Here is a 19,771-nt window from a genome sequence, read left to right as displayed (position 1 = left end):
CCCGCCTGTTAGGAACCGGGCTGCACAGCAGGTGAGTGGCAGGCGAGTGAGTAAAGCTTCATCTGCCACTCCCCATTACTCGCCCGGGGAAAAATTGTCTTCCTCAGAACTAGTCCCTGGTGCCAAACGATTGGGGACTGCTGCTCTAAGTCTGTGAATATGTTTCTCTTTTGTTCATTTGCATCTTTTTATTAGATTCTTCATACAAGTGATATCATATGATATTTGTCTTTCTCTGTCTGACTTACTTCACTTAGTATGATAATCTCCAGGTTCATCTATGTTGCTGCAAATGGCATTATTTTATTCTTTTTAATGGCTGAGTAATATTCCATTGTATATATGTATCACATCTTATTCATTCATCTCTTGATGGACATTTAGGTTGCTTCCATGTCTTGACTATTGTAAACAGTGCTGCAATGAATATTGGGGTGCACGTATCCTTTTGAACCATGTTTTTCTTTGGATATATGCCCAGGAGTGGGATTGCTGGATCTTATGGTGGCTCTATTTTTAGTTTCTTAAGGAACCTCCATACTATTCTGCACAATGGCCGTACGAATTTACATTCCCACCAACAGTATAGGAGGGTTGCCTTTTCTCCACACCCTCTCCAGCATTTATTGTTTATAGACTTTTTTTTTTTTTTTTTGCGGTATGCAGGCCTCTCACTGTTGTGGCCTCTCCCGTTGCGGAGCACAGGCTCTGGACGCGCAGGCTCAGCGGCCATGGCTCACGGGCCCAGCCGCTCCACGGCATGTGGGATCCTCCCGGACCGGGGCACGAACCCGTGTCCCCTGCATCGGCAGGCAGACTCTCAACCACTTCGCCACCAGGGAAGCCCTGTTTATAGACTTTTTGATGGCCATTCTGACTGGTGTGAGGTGATATCTCATTGTAGCCTTGATTTGCATTTCTCTAATAATTAGTGATGTTGAACATCTTTTCATGTGCCTCTTGGCCGTCTGTATGTTTTCTTTGGAGAAATGTCTATTTAGGTCTTCTGCCCAGAAAATGGGCATCTTTGTCTTGTTCCTGATCTTAGGGGGAAAGCTTTCAGTTTTTCACCATTGAGTATGATGTTAGTTGTGGGTTATTCATAAATGCTATTTCTTATGTCATTTTTTAAAAAATTTTATTATTTTATTTATTTATATTTTGGCTGCATTGGGTCTTCATTGCTGTGCATGGGCTTTCTCTAGTTGTTGTGAGCAGGGGTTACTCTTCGTTGTGGTGCATGGGCTTCTCATTGTGGTGGCTTCTCTTGTTGTGGAGCATGGGCTCTAGGTGTGCAGGCTTCAGTAGTTGTGGCACGCAGGCTCAGTAGTTGGGGCTCACAGGCTCTACAGCACAGGCTCAGTAGTTGTGGCGCATGGGCTTAGTTGATCCGTGGCATGTGGGATCTTCCCGGACCAGGGCTCGAACCCGTGTCTCCTGCATTGGCAGGAGGATTCTTAACTACTGTGCCACCAGGGAAGTCCCCTTATGTCAGTTTTAGTGCACTGTGTTTTTTCTAGGAAAGTGTCTAATTCGACTAAAATTTCAAATTTACTGGCATAAAGTTGTTTATAATATCCTTTGCTATCTTTTTAATGCTTTTAGGATTTGTAGTAATGTCCCCTTTTTAATTCCTGATATTAGTAAATTTATGTTTTCTCTTCTTCTGGATCTCTTTCTAGAGATTCATCAATTTTGTTAATCTTTTCAAAGAATCAGCTTTTTTGATTTTAATAATTTTATTACACATTTGTTTTCTAGTTCATTGATTTCTGTGCTTAGTTTTTTTAGGAAGATTTTCTTCTACTTTCTTTTCAGTTTAATTGGTTTTTTTTTTTTAGTTCCATGAAAGGAAAATTTATATCACTGGTTTTCAGTCTTTCTTGTCTAATATATGATTTTTAAAACTATAAATTTCTCTTAATTAGGTCAAATTTATTAAACATGTAATTCAAATCATCCTTACTGTTTTTTTTCTTTTTTTGGTCTTCCTGTTTTGCTGAGAGAAGTGTACCTACATTTTCATGTAAAGGAATAAAATGAACTCCATTACAGTTCATTAAAATGAGGCTGGATTTGTAAATTTACTTTGCTTATTTGACTTTTACTTGGATCTGCATATTTTCCCAAAGCATCATTACTTCCAGCCACAGCAGGGGTCAATTTGTGTTTACCTTTTTTTCAATCCATGGCTCAAAAATTCATCCCTTCTAGAAAGTCCTACTTAAATTAATTTCATCCCTCTGATTACTCCGTTACTCTAAGTTCAACTAATTACCTAATATTTTAGATTGCGCTATTTTATTTTGCATTTGCCATGCATTTAAGAGAAATATCTTTTTGCTATTCCTTCCAGGAAACATACTAGTAATATAGATTGTGACTTATTTGATGAAAGGAGGTAAGAATGGGGAATATTTCCTTTTTCTTAAGTAGCTTGTTATCCATTATTGAAAGAAAAGTAAAGTAGGTACTGTCTTTGTTTAAAATTTTCAGGCTCAAAAAAAGTTTTAATATTGTAAATCAACTATACTTCAATAGAAAAGTTTTAGAATATCCTCAATACGCAAATCTGTCCTTTGAGTGTGATTATGAAATTCTGAAATGGTTATTTTGAAATGAAGCCTGATAAATATAATTTATTATTATTTTTTAAGTGGTTAAGAGCAAGTGCTTGGGTCAGACAACTAGGTTTGAGTCTCAGTTCTAACCAACTTTTATCTGTGTGACTATAGGAAAATTATTTAACTTCTGTAAAATAAAGATAATAAAGTTACCTAGTTTAACTGCAGTACACAGCACAGGGTCTGGCACATAGTAAGTACTTAATAACATGCTCAGTTAGACCTCCCACATTGCTCTTTGATTCTACTTATTCATGCTGAGTATCCTAAGCTTCCATTGCAGTAGTCATTTCAAACCCTTGCCACCCTCTTCAAGCTTTATCCTACCACCTCCTTCCCCATCATTTTCAACTACTTTTCAGAGAAAGAGGTTTTCAGATATGAAGCTCTCTTGCTCCCAGCCCCACATACCTACATATGTACTGTTCTTCCCAGTTACCTTCATCTCTGTCTTAAGAAGGTATTCTCCTGTTTAAAACCAATATTGCTGTAACTTTTAGGTATGTCTCTCCTCACTTCCATGATTCATTCTTTCTCACAAATCCTCTACAACTAGCTCATTCTCCTTAATATTATATTTATAAATATCCCTAAATCTCTATCTTAAAAAAAACCCAAACAACAAAATACTTCCGTAGGGACTTCCTGGGTGGTGCAGCGGTTAAGAATCCGCCTGCCAATGCAGGGAGACACGGGTCGATCCCTGGTCTGGGAAGATCCCACATCCTACGGAGCAACTGAGCCCGTGCGCCACAACTACTGAGCCTGCGCTCTAGAGCACGCGTGCCGCAACTACTGAGCCCATGTGCCACAACTACTGAAGCCCGCATGCACTAGGGCCTGCATGCCACAACTACTGAGCCCGTGTGCTGTAACTACTGAAGCCCATGTGCCTAGAGGCCATGCTGTGCAACAAGAGAAGCCACTGCAATGAGCAGCCTGCACACCACAGTGAAGAGTAGCCCCCACTTGCTGCAACTAGAGAAAGCCCACGTGCAGCAATGAAGACCCAGTGCAGCCACAAACAAAACAAAACAAAACTTCTTTAATTTACAGGAAACTGCACTCCCCACCCCTAATCTTTTCTTAGCCAATATTCTTCAAAGAGGAGGTTATATTCCTTGTATCCATTTTCACCTGGTCCTCAGGCTTTGTCCCATTATAACCCACCTTTCATCACCTGTGCACCTATTCTACTGAACCTTTTCTAACTAAGATTATGAATGCAAAGCTAATTGTCAAGTATAATGGGAACTCTTCAATTCTTCTTACGGAAGGGACCTCCCTGAGAACTGCTGACACAACTGACTCAATCCATTGAAGCCCTACTTGTAGGGCACCTCTCTCATGATTTTCCTCCTGTCTCCTGCTATCCCTTTCTAATCTCTCTTAGGGGCTCCTCTTAAATGTCAATGTTTATCTAGGATTCTGTTCTGGACCCATTTTATTTCACTATATACATTATCTTTATGGGACACTCCTGGCTTCAACTTCCACCTATCATTATATCATCTCCTGTTTCCAGACCAGACTTCTCATAAGCTTTAGACCTATATATCAAATTGTGTACTAAACAGCTTGACTGTTACACAGGGAACTCAGTCCTCCCATGTCTGAAACAGAATCTATCATCTTTCCACCCCAAACTTGCCCATCCATTTTCTTTCTCTGTTAAGGGATTGCTATCCACCCAGCTGCCTAAATCAGAAGTCCAGGAAAGATTCTAAGCTCATCCTTTCCTTGTCTTTTATGTCCAGTCACCAAATTCTATTCATTTTCACCTCTCAAATATTTCTCACAACCATCCATAGCACCCTCTCTATCTTTTCTGTCATTATCTTGACCTTATAATTTCTAGTAGGTAACTCAAAAATTTCCCTCTATTTTTAATTTTTAATTACATATGTTTCAAAGTTATATATAGTTTTACAGGTTAGTAACAACAACAACAATAAAAATCAGCAATCCTGCCTTCTTCCCCAGAGATAACCATTTTTTCCCCTTTAGCTCACTATTTTGATATTTACTTCCAAGTTTTTAAATATGTTTCTTGTGTTGCTACTTCTTGATATTCCAGTTTTATGCATATCTATTAACTTCCTATTAGGGACACCATTCTTTCATTTACCTAACCACATTTATTGAGTGCCAATATTGTGCCAGGCACTGTTCTGGGTGTTTGGGATACAGCAAACAGAACAGACAAATACCTGGGGACAGAGATGAATAACAAACATAAATTAGAATATTATATGGTTCGTTATAAAATAGCAAAGACATCCTTCTTTTGTGCTCCAGTAGTGATCTATCCATAGCCCTATCACAGGCAGAAAATTCTATACTACAATGTTGTGTAAGATTGTGGTTGGTGCTGGCTGTCTCATTTAGACTTAAGTTGTGTTCCTCCTATGGTTCTGATGCGTTTGGTTGTGACTGGAGGGATCTTTCTACTTGAGAACATAATAGCTCCCTGGGAAGGTGTTGGAGAACTTAAGTTATATCTAAAAATGGGCTTGGGTAATATTAGAGGAGTTGAATCCATGAATCTCCAGATTAACTGTAAATGACTTGCGAAATCCAAACTTAACATCTGAGGGTTAAAAGCAACAAACTGAGATCATCAGAAAGGGAAAACGTCTTACATTGTGATTAAAATTTCAAAATGGTACCAATTACTTGTAAATGAAATTTAGAAATGTTTGAAAGTGACTCGTTTCTCTGATTAAGCAAGGTAATTTTATTTTAGTATAGAAGATTCCCACTTATTTGCTTTGTTAGCTTAATAAAAAAGATACAAAAATGATAAAATGTACTACAATGATAATGCGTGAAAACAACTGCTATAGTTTTTTTCTTTATTTCTTATTTGCTTGATTATTAAAAGGAAAACAATGAGATAAAATAGTGTTTCACAATTTACTTCTCAAAAAATTTACCCAGAATCACAATTGGTATACTAGTGTTTTTCTTAAAACAAAGTTAAAGGCTTAATTAATTCTTTGACAAAGTAATAAAGAATATACTATAAGCTACACATTTTAGATTATTTTATATGCTAACCCTTCCTTTTTTAAAATATTTTTTATATTTTTGTCTTCTTTTTAAAAATAATTTGGTTTCAGATATTAAATTCACAAATTTCTGAGTTAAACCACTATTTGGAGAGGAATTACCAAAAAATTTAGTAGGTCTGAAAAAAAGAAATAGATTTTAATACTCTGAGGTCCTGTTTGTGCCATGGCAATTCCTTAATTTAAAAAAAATGCTGAATATTTACATAACATTTATCAAACTATTATTATTTAAAATCAAACTATTATTAAAAAATGTTAGAAAAAGGAAATTTCTGGAAATAAACAGATTTTTAAAAAGTTTTTCCTGAATGCTATAATTATATTAGCTAGGTATTTATCTCTCTGAACAAGACCTAAAAATCATAAGCAGACAGCATATAAGAGGCAATTACAGTTTTGAGAACTTCAGAAAAGATTCATCTATAAAAAAAAATTCACTTTCTATGAAGAATGTAAATTAACTTGTCAGAAAATCAGAAATTACACACTAAATTCATTTGAATTTGACCATCAGTGAGTGCCCCCAAAACACTAGTGGCAACAATAAATTATTGCTGAAAGATATTTGATGATGGTATTTATCTTAACATAATCATATACTGTGCAAACACTAAAAACTGTTAGATATATAGCTGTTTAATAAAATTCAATTCTTTTCTCTTTCATTCCATAAAGCTCTTTGAATACGGTGTAAAAATTTTTACAGTCTCAGCTTTGGCTTTGAAAATTAGGCCCTATTTGGAAATAAAAACAAAAAAACCCAAATGGGACCTAATCAAACTCAAAAGCTTTTGCATGCCAAAGGAAGCCATAAACAAAATGAAAAGACAACCCATAGAATGGGAGAAAATATTTGCAAATGATGCAACTGACAAAGGATTAATCTCCAAAATTTACAAACAGCTTATGCAGCTCAATATCAAAAAAACAAACAACCCAATCAAAAAATGGGCAGAAGACCTAAACAGATGTTTCTCCAAAGAAGACATACAGATGGCCAAGAGGCACATGAAAAAATGCTCAACATCACAAATTATTAGAGAAATTCAAATCAAAACTACAATGAGATATCACCTCACACCAGTCAGAATGGCCATCATCAAAAAGGTTACAAACAATAAATGCTGGAGAGGGTGTAGAGAAAATGCAACCCTCCTACTCTGTTGGTGGGAATGTAAATTGATGCAGCCATTATGGAGAACAGTATGGAGGTTCCTTAAGAAACTAAAAATAGAGCTACCATATGATCCAGCAATCCCACTCGTGGGCATATATCCAGAGAAAAATATGGTTTGAGAGGATGCATGCACCCCAATGTTCATTGCAGCACTGTTTACAATAGTCAAGACATGGAAGCAACCTAAATGTCCATCAACAGATGAATGAGTAAATAAGATGTGGTATGTCCATCAACAGATGAATGAATAAGATGTAGTACATATATACAATGGAATATTACTCAGCCATAAAAAAGAATAAAATAATGCCATTTGCAGCAACATGGATGGACCTGGAGATTATCATCTAAATAAGTCAGACAAAGAAAGACAAATATGGTATCGCTTATATGCAGAATCTAAAAAAAAATGATACAAACTTATTTACAAAACAGAAACAGACTCACAGACTTAGAGAACAAACTTATGGTTACTGGGGGGAAGGATGGGGGAGAGGGACAGACTGGGAGTTTGGGATTGACATGTACACACTGCTATATTTAACACAGATAACCAAGAAGGACCTACTGTATAGCAGCAGTCCCCAACCTATTTGGCACCAGGGACTGGTTTTGTGGAAGACAGTTTTTCCACGGACTGGGCTGGGGTGGGGGATGGTTTTGGGATGATTCAAGCACATTGATTTACTATGGTTTCTGTGCAGTCAAACCTCTCTGCTAATGATAATCTGTACTTGCAGCTGCTCCCCAGCACTCGCATCACCGCCTCAGCTGCACCTCAGATCATCAGGCATTAGATTCTCATAAGGAGCACACAACCTAGATCCCTCGCATGCGCAGTTCACAATAGGGTTTGCGCTCCTATGAGAAACTGCTCTTCTGACAGGAGGTGGAGCTCAGGCAGTAATGCCAGTGATGGAGAGTGGCTGTAAATACAGATGAAGCTTCACTGGCTCACCCGCTGCTCACCTCCTGCGGTGCGGCCCAGTTCCTAACAGGCCACGGACCAATACTGGGGCTTGGGGACCCCTGCTGTATAGCACAGGGAACTCTGCTCAATAAACCTAAATGGGAAAAGAATTTGAAAAAGGATACATGTATATGTATAATTGAATCACTTTGCCGTACACCTGAAACTAACATAACATTGTTAATCAACTCTACTCCAATATAAAATAAAAATTTTTTTAAAGTATTGAAATGAAAAAAAAGACGAAAATTAGGCCCTATTTAAAAACTTAGAGAGTGGAGGGGAAGATGGCGGAAGAGTAAGACGCAGAGATCACCTTCCTCCCCACAGATACACCACAAATACATCTACACGTGGAACAACTCCTACAGAACACCTACTGAACGCTGGCAGCAGACCTCAGACCTCCCAAAAGGCAAGAAAGTCCCCACGGACCAGGGTAGGGCAAAAGAAAAAAGAATAAACAGAGACAAAAGGATAGGGACGGGACCTGCACCAGTGGCAGGGAGCTGTGAAGGAGGAAAGGTTTCCACACACTAGGAAGACCATTAGTGGGCGGAGACTGCGGGTGGCAGAGGGGGAAAGGTTCGGAGCCGCGGAGGAGAGCACAGCAACAGGGGTGCGGAGGGCAAAGCGGAGAGATTCCCGCACAGAGGATCGGTGCTGACCGGCACTCACCAGCCCGAGAGGCTTGTCTGCTCCCCCGCTGGCGTGGGCGGGGCTGGGAGCTGAGGCTTGGGCTTCCCTCGGAGCGCAGGGAGAGGACTGGGTTTGGCGGCGTGAACACAGCCTGCAGGGGGTTAGTGCACCACGGCTAGCCGGGAGGGAGTCCGGGGAAAAGTCTGGACTTGCCGAAGAGGCAAGAGACTTTTTCTTCCCTCTTTGTTTCTTGGTGTGCGAGGAGAGGGGATTCAGAGCGCTGCTTAAAGGAGCTCCAAAGACGGGCGCGAGCCGCGGCTAAAAGCGTGGACCCGAGAGACGGGTATGAAACGCTAAGGCTGCTGCTGCCGCCACCAAGAAGCCTGTGTGTGAGCATAGGTCACTATCCACACCCCTCTTCCACGGAGGCTGTTTAGCCCGCCAATGCCAGGGTCCCGGGATCCAGGGACAACTTCCCCGGGAGAACGCATGGCGCGCCTCAGGCTGGTGCAACGTCATGCCGGCCTCTGCCGCTGCAGGCTCGCCCTGCACTCTGTGCCCCTCACTCCCCCGGCCTGAGTGAGCCAGAGTCCCCGAAGCAGCTGCTCCTTTAACCCCGTCCTGTCTGAGCAAAGAACAGACGCCCTCCTGCGAACTGCACGCAGAGGCGGGGCCAAATCCAAAGCTGAGCCCCTGGGAGTGTGAGAACAAAGAGAAAGGTAAATCTCTCCCAGCAGCCTCAGAAGCAGCGGATTAAAGCTCCACAATCAACTTGATGTACCCTGCATCTGTGGAATACCTGAATAGACAACGAATCATCCCAAATTGAGGAGGTGGACTTTGAGAGCAAGATTTATGATTTTTTCCCCTTTTCCTCTTTTTGTGAGTGTGTATGTGTATGCTTCTGTGTGAGATTTTGACTGTATAGCTTTGCTTCCACCATTTGTCCTAGGGTTCTATTCTTCCATTTTTAAAAAAAATTTTTTTTTCTTAATAATTATTTTTTATTTTAATAACTATTTTATTTTACTTTACCATCTTTCTTTTTTCCTTCCTTCCTTTCTTTCTTCCTTCCTTCCTTCCTTTCTTTCTTCCTTCCTTCCTTTCTTTCTTTCCTTCCTTCCCTCCTTTAGATGACAAATGATGCCAAATTGAGGAGGTAGACTTTGAGAGCAAGATTTATGATTTTTTCCCCTTTTCCTCTTTTTGTGAGTGTGTATGTGTATGCTTCTGTGTGAGATTATGTCTGTATAGCTTTGCTTCCACCATTTGTCCTAGAGTTCTATCTGTCCGTTTTTAAAAAAATTTTTTTCCTTAATAATTATTTATTTTAATAACTTTATTGTATGTTATCTTCATTTCATTTTACCTTATTTCCTTCTTTTTTTCCCTTCCCTCCCTCCTTCCTTCCTTCTTCCCTCCTTCTCTCCCTTCTTCCTTTCTTTCTTTCTTGTACTAATTCTTTCTTTCTACTTTTACTCCCTTTTATTCTGAGCCATGTGGATGAAAGGCTCTTGGTGCTGCAGCCAGGAAGTCAGTGCTGTGCCTCTGAGGTGGGAGAGCCAACTTCAGGACACTGGTCCACAAGAGACCTCCCAGCTCCACATAATATCAAATGGCTAAAATCTCCCAGAGATCTCCATCTCAACACCAGCACCCAGCTTCACTCAACGACCAGCAAGCTACAGTGCTGGACACCTTATGCCAAACAACTAGCAAGACAGGAACACAAGCCCACCTATTAGCAGAGAGGCTGCCTAAAGTCATAATAAGTCCACAGACACCCCAAAACACACCACCAGACGTGCACCTGCCCACAAGAAAGACAAGATCCAGCCTCATCCACCAGAACACAGGCACTAGTTCCCTCCACCAGGAAGCCTACACAACCCACTGAACCAACCTTAGCCACTGGGGACAGACACCAAAAACAACAGGAACTACGAACCTGCAACCTGCAAAAAGGAGACCGCAAACACAGTAAGTTAGGCAAAATAAGAAGACAGAAAAACACAGCAGATGAAGGAGCAAGATAAAAACCCATCAGACCTAACAAATGAAGAGGAAATAGGCAGTCTACCTGAAAAAGAATTCAGAATAATGATAGTAAAGATGATCCAAAATCTTGGAAATAGAATAGACAAAATGCAACAAACATTTAACAAGGACCTAGAAGAACTAAAGATGAAACAAACAACGATGTACAACACAATAAATGAAATTAAAAATACTCTAGATGGGATCAATAGCAGAATAACTGAGGCAGAAGAACGGATAAGTGACCTGGAAGATAAAATAGTGGAAATAACTACTGCATAGCAGAATAAAGAGAAAAGAATGAAAAGAACTAAGGACAGTCTTAGAGACATCTGGGACAACATTAAGCGCACCAACATTCGAATTATAGGGGTTCCAGAAGAAGAAGAGAAAAAGAAAGGGACTGAGAAAATATTTGAAGAGATTATAGTTGAAAACTTCCCTAATATGGGAAAGGAAATAGTTAATCAAGTCCAGGAAGCACAGAGTCCCATACAGGATAAATCCAAGGAGAAATATGCCAAGACACATATTAAACAAAATGTCAAAAATTAAATACAAAGAAAACATATTAAAAGCAGCAAGGGAAAAACAACAAATAACACACAAGGGAATCCCCATAAGGTTAACAGCTGATCTTTCAGCAGAAACTCTGCAAGCCAGAAGGGACTGGCAGGACATATTTAAAGTGATGAAGGAGAAAAACCTGCACCCAAGATTACTCTACCCATCAAGGATCTCATTCAGATTTGATGGAGAAATTAAAACCTTTACAGACAAGCAAAAGCTGAGAGAGTTCAGCACCACCAAACCAGCTTTACAACAAATGCTAAAGGAACTTCTCTAGGCAAGAAATACAAGAGAAGGAAAAGACCTACAATAATGAACCCAAGACAATTAAGAAAATGGGAATAGGAACATACATATCGATAATTACCTTAAATGTAAATGGACTAAATGCTCCCACCAAAAGACACAGATTGGCTGAATGGATACAAAAAAAAGACCCATATATATGCTGTCTACAAGAGACCCACTTCAGACCTAGAGACACATACACACTGAAAGTAAGGGGATGGAAAAAGATATTCCATGCAAATGGAAACCAAAAGAAAGCTGGAGTAGCAATTCTCATATCAGACAAAATAGACTTTAAAATAAAGACTATTACAAGAGACAAAGAAGGACACTACATAATGATCGAGGGATCGATCCAACAAGAAGATATAACAATTGTAAATATTGATGCACCCAACATAGGAGCACCTCAATACACAAGGCAAATACTAACAGTCATAAAAGGGGAAATCGACAGTAACACATTCATAGTAGGGGACTTTAACACCCCACTTTCACCAATGGGCAGATCATCCAAAATGAAAATAAATAAGGAAACACAAGCTTTAAACGATACATTAAACAAGAGGCACTTAATTGATATTTATAGAACATTCCATCCAAAAACAACAGAATACACATTTTTCTCAAGTGCTCATGGAACCTTCTCCAGGATAGATCATATCTTGGGTCACAAATCAAGCCTTGGTAAAATTAAGAAAATTGAAATTGTATCAAGTATCTTTTCCGACCACAACGCTATGAGACTAGATACCAATTACAGGAAAAGATCTGTAAAAAATACAAACACATGGAGTCTAAACAATACACTACCTAATAACGAAGTGATCACTGAAGAAATCAAAGAGGAAATAAAAAAATACCTAGAAACAAATGACAATGGAGACACGACGACCCAAAACCTATGGGATGCAGCAAAAGCAGTTCTAAGAGGGAAGTTTATAGCAATACAATCCTACCTTAAGAAACAGGAAACATCTTGAATAAACAACTTAACCTTGCACCTAAAGCAATTAGAGAAAGAAGAACAAAAAACCCCCAAAGTTAGCAGAAGGAAAGAATCATAAAAATCAGATCAGAAATAAATGAAAAATAAATGAAGGAAACAATAGCAAAGATCAATAAAACTAAAATCTGGTTCTTTGAGAAGATAAACAAAAGTGATAAACCATTAGCCAGACTCAGCAAGAAAAAAAGGGAGAAGACTCAAATCAATAGAATTAGAAATGAAAAAGGAGAAGTAACAACTGACATTGCAGAAATACAAAAGATCATGAGAGATTACTACAAGCAACTCTATGCCAATAAAATGGGCAACCTGGAAGAAATGGACAAATTCTTAGAAATGTACAACCTGCCAAGACTGAATCAGGAAGAAATAGAAAATATGAACAGACCAATCACAAGCACTGAAATGGAAACTGTGATTAAAAATCTTCCAACAAACAAAAGCCCAGGACCAGATGGCTTCACAGGAGAATTCTATCAAACATTTAGAGAATAGCGAACACCTATCCTTCTCAAACTCTTCCAAAATATAGCAGAGGGAGGAACATTCCCAAACTCATTCTATGAGTCCACCATCACCCTGATACCAAAACCAGACAAGGATGTCACAAAGAAAGAAAACAACAGGGCAATATCACTGATGAACATAGACGTAAAAATCCTCAGCAAAATACTAGCAAACAGAATCCAACAGCACGTTAAAAGGATCATACACCATGATCAAGTGGGGTTTATTCCAGGAATGCAAGGATTCTTCAATATATGCAAATCAATCAATGTGATACACCATATTAACAAATTGAAGGAGAAAAACCATATGATCATCTCAATAGATGCAGAAAAAGCTTTCGATGAAATTCAAACCCATTTATGATAAAAGCCCTGCAGAAAGTAGGCATAGAGGGAACTCTCCTCAACATAATAAAGGCCATATATGACAAACCCACAGCAAACATTGTCCTCAATGGTGAAAAACGGAAACCATTTCCTCTAAGATCAGGAAAAAGACAAGGCTGCCCATTCTCACCACTATTATTCCACATAGTTTTGGAAGTTTTAGCCACAGCAATCAGAGAAGAAAAGGAAATAAAAGGAATCCAAATCGGAAAAGAAGTAAAGCTGTCACTGTTTGCAGATGACATGATACTATACATAGAGAATCCTAAAGATGCCACCAGAAAACTACTAGAGCTAATCAATGAATTTGGTAAAGTAGCAGGATACAAAATTAATGCACAGAAATCTCTGGCATTCCTATATACTAATGATGAAAAATCTGAAAGTGCAATCAAGAAAACACTCCCATTTACCATTGCAACCAAAAGAATAAAATATCTAGGAATAAACCTACCTAAGGAGACAAAAGACCTGTATGCAGAAAATTATAAGACACTGATGAAAGAAATTAAAGATGATACAAATAGATGGAGAGATATACCATGTTCTTGGATTGGAAGAATTAACACTGTGAAAATGACTCTACTACCCAAAGCAATCTATAGATTCAACGCAATCCCTATCAAACTACCACTGGCATTTTTCACAGAACCAGAACAAAAAATTTCACAATTTGTACGGAAACACAAAAGACCCCGAATAACCAAAGCAATCTTGAGAACGAAAAACGGAGCTGGAGGAATCAGGCTCTCTGACTTCAGACTATACTACAAAGCTACAGTAATCAAGACAGTATGGTACTGGCACAAAAACAGAAATATAGATCAATGGAACAGGATAGAAAGCCCAGAGATAAACCCACACATATATGGTTGCCTTATCTTTGATAAAGGAGGCAGGAGTGTACAGTGGAGAAAGGACAACCTCTTCAATAAGTGGTGCTGGGAAAACTGGACAGGTACATGTAAAAGTATGAGATTAGATCACTCTCTAAAACCATACACAAAAATAAGCTCAAAATGGATGAAAAACCTAAATGTAAGGCTAGAAACTATCAAACTCTTAGAGGAAACAGGCAGAACACTCTATGACATAAATCACAGCAAGATCCTTTTTGACCCACCTCCTAGAGAAATGGAAATAAAAACAAAAATAAACAAATGGGACCTAATGAAACTTCAGAGCTTTTGCACAGCAAAGGAAACCATAAACAAGACCAAAAGACAACCCTCAGAATGGGAGAAAATATTTTCAAATGAAGCAACTGACAAAGGATTAATTTCCAAAATTTACCAGCAGCTCATGCAGCTCAATAACAAAAAAACAAACAACCCAATCCAAAACTGGGCAGAAGACCTAAACAGACATTTCTCCAAAGAAGATATACAGACTGCCAACAAACACATGAAAGAATGCTCAACATCATTAATCATTAGAGAAATGCAAATCAAAACTACAATGAGATATCATCTCACACAAGTCAGAATGGCCATCATCAAAAAATCTAGAAACAATAAATGCTGGAGAGGGTGTGGAGAAAAGGGAACACTTCTGCACTGCTGGTGGGAATGTGAATTGGTACAGCCACTATGGAGAAAAGTATGGAGGTTCCTTAAAAAACTACAAATAGAACTACCATATGACCCAGCAATCCCACTACTGGGCATATAACCTCAGAAAACCATAATTCAAAAAGAGTCCTGTACCAAAATGTTCAAGGCAGCTCTATTTACAATAGCCTGTAGATGGAAACAACCTAAGTGTCCATCATCAGATGAATGGATAAAGAAGATGTGGCACATATATACAATGGAATATTACTCTGCCATAAAAAGAAACGAAATTGAGCTATTTGTAATGAGGTGGATAGACCTAGAGTCTGTCATACAGAATGAAGTCAGAAAGAGAATGACAAATACCGTATGCTAACACATATATATGGAATTTAAGAAAAAAAAAGTCATAAAGAACCTAGGAGTAAGACAGGAATAAAGACACAGACCTACTAGAGAATGGACTTGAGGATATGGGGAGGGGGAAGGGTAACCTGTGACAGAGCGAGAGAGAGGCATGGGCATATATACACTACCAAACCTAAGGTAGATAGCTAGTGGGAAGCAGCCACATAGCACAGGGAGATCAGCTCCGTGCTTTGTGACCACCTGGAGGGGTAGGATACGGAGGGTGGGAGGGAGGGAGATGCAAGAGGGAAGAGATATGGGGATATATGTATATATATAACTAAGAAAAAAAAAAAACCTTAGAAAGAGAAAAATGCTTGCTTAAACAATTATGAGTCAGTCAACCATGAAAGTTTACTGGCCAAATCCATTACTCGTTCTAGTGGGTATTTTATCCTTTATCACTTGTCTGTACATGTGCTACAGAGCTTGTCGAATAGTGTTTTATGCAGATAATCAATCACCTGTACACCTGACCAATTCACCAACAAATGGAAGCTTCAGATATTCTTGAGAAACCACAAAAATCTGTTTAAAGTCTTGTATCTTGTTTGGACATTGTTTTCTGATCCCTAATGACTGTAGCTAACACCCTCCTGAAAAGCAATCTTGAAATTTCTGTTAAAGTAGATTAAATCTTGGGGACAATAACGTAAGTGTTATTAGGTTAGGTTCTAATACGTTAGGAAAACAAATGTGGACAATTTTCTCCTCTAGTGCAAAATACCTCCTCAGCAGATAAAATTGAAGACTGAATAAAGGTGTTTTACTGATTAGTAACTCACAGAAGGTTAAAATGTTAAGCCACCTTAATTTTAGAAAATTTGCTAATTATCATATGTATAAAACATTTTATCCTAAGGGCAGAAAGTTGATTTATTATTGATTGCTTAACATATACTGAAGCAACACAGAATGAAAATTGATTACCTAATCAAGTAGCAACAGAAGAGTAAACTAAGGATGAAGACAAATATAGCAGTGCCAAAAACCACAATATATATGTTGAGTGGCAGATTCTGGAATCCAATATTAGGCATCCTGAAGTTGTAATGTGGGAAATCCGAGCTCATGGATGAACTGTGGGGAAAGAAAAGAATGGGAAAAAATTAGGTTATAAAGACTAAAAACCAAGATAGCATTATCTTTGTGCATGTACAAAGGCAAATTTTTCCTTAAGGCTTGAAACAAATATGATAGACAGGGTTAATATCCGTGCCATTAATTCATTAATCATGCCACAAATATTTATTCAGTACTTATTATGTACCTGGCACTACTCCAGAAGCTTGAGATCCTACCTAAAAAGCTTTACAAAAAGGTATTCACAGAGAGGTACTGGCATTATTTCACTGAAATAATGCCAATAATCAATAAACATCAATAAATGAAAATGTTCAACGTCAAAGAAGTAAAAAGGAAAAAAAATGTTAAGATTTTAAAAACTCTTTAATCTTTAAAGTAATAATATTTATAATGGTAAAATATTGGCAATAACTTAGATGTCTCACAAGGAGATAATGATTAAATAATTATATAGAGTCATATGTTACAATATTATTTGGTCAAGAAAACCTGTTTTCAATAGATTTTAAATTTTAATAAAGATATATGGGAAAATTAAGCAGGATATAAATTGTATATAAAATATGATCCCGATTTTGCAAAGGGTTAAAAAAAAGGTGGATTATATATGGAAATATATGTGTACATGTAGGTGTGTGTGTGTGTGTGTGTTTGTGTGTATGTGTGTGTGTAGCAGAAAAAAGCCTGAAAGCCAACATATCAAAATGTTAATAATGACTTGTGGTTTACTAGCCATTTTGATTTTCTTCTTTTTTTTTTTTTAAAAAACACTTTATTAAATCAGACTCAGGCGAATTCCCTGGCGGTCCAGTGGTTAAGACTCTGTGCTTCCATTGCCGGGGGCAGGGGTTCAATACCTAGTCAGGGAACTGAGATCTTGCAAGCTGCGTGGCACGGCCAAAAAAAAAAAAAAAAAAAATCAGGCCTTGTTCTAAGCATTTTACTGGCTTTATTTTATTTAATTCTTACATAAAATTTCTATAGGCACCATAACATCTCCCCCATTTTATAGATAAGGAAACCAAAACTTAGAGTTTTGGTCACATAGCCATGACTGACCAAGTATGTGTGGGAGTCAAGGCCTCTCCAACTCCAAAGCCAGTGCCCTTGGCTCATATGCTCTAGTCTTTATAATAAAAAAACAGCAAATATTGTTTAAACACTAAAAAGGGGACTATTTTTGTCAATTAGATTGCTACTACCTACTGATCACTACACAGTTAAAATTCCACGCATGGAGGTTGCCCCGTTCTTTAGGTGATGAGCTATAGTAATAAAGTGGCTCATCATACCTTCATGCTTGAACTTTCCTTGTCATTTTGATTCATTACAAAATAAAGAGCAACTACCAGTCTTGATTATCAAGACCACATAATGGTAACTGGATTACAACTATGACTACTGCCAAAATCAAAACAAAACTAAACTCCTCCAAACAAAATGCTTCTACTTTTATTTATACAAGGTACATTACAAATGTGTTTGCAGATCTTTCGTGTCCTTGTTGGTTCCTGGAAGAGTATACTTATATTATAGACAACATTGAGATACTGACTGGTTGTATCTGAAGCCTCAGTGTTATTATTACTTTAATTTCCAACTTCTAATAACTTATACCAGGAACTGTAAAGACCTACTTCATCCCATGGAAACGCCTAAGGAATTCCAAGCATAAATAATGGATAATATTTAGTTTTGAACATTCAACCATTTTCTGCAAGTGCTTTTATTCAAATATATAATTTCCTTTTTCTTACACTCAGATATTCTTGGAAGAGAAGGAAGGAGTTAAGCAGTACTTTACTAAATATATCTAGCACATATATTGTACAGCTATAAGAAAATTACAGCTGCCAAAATATAACTCTTCCATACTGCTGACAGGGCTTCACTTAATGACTCTTCCTACAGTCAAGACTTAGATGACTATCCTTCAGTCCTTTAGAAATACCCCTCACCAGACAAATTTGGCTTGGTAAAGTAACTCTCACCTTAGGAAATAAGAGATTAAATGTACATCCTGGGAGGGCTAATAGAGAAGAAATAGGCAAACAGATGGAAACTTTTATGGTGGAAAAAGGGACTGGTTTGCAGTCAGCAACTTTCTGTGTTGTTCCCAGGATGTCACTAGCTAGATGTCAGTACTTGGTCCATCTGTCCCATTATCAATGGGACAATTCTTATCCTATCTTCAAGGGATTCCTGGAAGGATAAAATGAGATGATAGATACTGAAGTGTCTGAAAACTCTAAGAGGGCAAAATACTAAGGCTATAATGTGTGTGTGTGTGTGTGTGTGTGCATTTGGCGAGGGGTCGGGGAGAGGGATGACATTAAAAAAATTAGTAGATAACATAAAAGATGCCCTAGCAAAGATCAAGTCTCTGTAGAGGATTCTACCAAACCAAATGCTCCTTCCTCAGGAGCTCCTCTGCACACACTGCTAAGCTTTGTGTCAAGTGACCTGCCAACCTGGCCACCAGAGGCAGGAAACCTATCTTGGCCAAAGGCAACTATCAATATAGGCCAGCTGGGAGTGAGCCAGTGGTGTGAGAATGCTACACTGTAGGGGTCCTTGTATTGGGTGGCACCACCAACAAACTCTGGGGGTATTCTGAACAGAGACACAGACATGGAGTATTAGAGGTAGTACTGTCATCAGAAGGAAGAGACATCTGCCTCAGTGCTCCTGGGGTCTGACTGCTGACAACTTTCCTGTGAGTCCACTCTTCTTGTTAGGGCCTTACAACCCATTACCAGAAGAATGGGAGTTGGCAGGGGATATGCTGATACAGAACACATTTTAGGAATTTCCCCCCTTTCTTTTGGTAAATGGAATTGCTTAGCTACAACTGATATGTTGTCCCAACAGTCTAAGTAGATGGTGTATTATTGCAAGATATTAATCCTGGTCTAGTGATATATTAATTTTATAATATTTTCATTATAATATCTTTTCAGCATGAGTATGAATAATCTTTTAAAGCAAGACAACCTTTAAAAAGAAAGCTACTATTCAACACCATCATAATGAGCATTCTTTGCTATTTAGGTATTACAAATGTAAAAGTTGGGGCTTCCCTGGTGGCGCAGTGGTTGAGAGTCCGCCTGCCGATGCAGGGGACACGGGTTCGTGCCCCGGTCCAGGAAGATCCCACATGTCACGGAGCAGCTGGGCCCGTGAGCCATGGCCGCTGAGCCTGCGCGTCCGAAGCCTGTGCTCTGCAACGGGAGAGGCCACAACAGTGAGAGGCCCGCGTACCGCAAAAAGAAAAAAAAAAAAAAGAAATAGACAAATATCTGAGTTTTTTTTTTTTTTTTTATCAGCAATGGGATTTTTCACCAAGATACAAAAGGGACAGAGATTTGGCCCCACAGAGGACCAGAGCTTCACACAGTACACCACAGTTAGATGGGCTGCAGCAGTGTTTCTTTTTTTTG

The 19,771-nt window shown here is 38.5% G+C and overlaps 1 protein-coding gene across 1 annotated transcript in view; it reads right to left on the bottom strand.

Moving 5' to 3' along the window:
- Window positions 1–19,771, bottom strand: part of RNF24 (ring finger protein 24) — a 135,685-nt gene that overhangs the window by 26,514 nt on the left and 89,400 nt on the right. The window contains exon 2 of the mRNA XM_082671216.1: window positions 16,176–16,325. Coding sequence (XP_082527342.1) covers window positions 16,176–16,318 — 143 coding nt within the window. The 5' untranslated portion in view covers window positions 16,319–16,325. The remainder of the gene's footprint in view (window positions 1–16,175; window positions 16,326–19,771) is intronic.

This window comes from Grampus griseus (assembly GCF_964374135.1).
Source record: "Grampus griseus genome assembly, chromosome: 14".
Classification (NCBI taxonomy): Eukaryota; Metazoa; Chordata; class Mammalia; order Artiodactyla; family Delphinidae; genus Grampus; species Grampus griseus.
The sequence above is the reverse complement of the archived record's forward strand: the minus strand, read 5'-3'. Positions and strand labels throughout refer to the sequence as shown.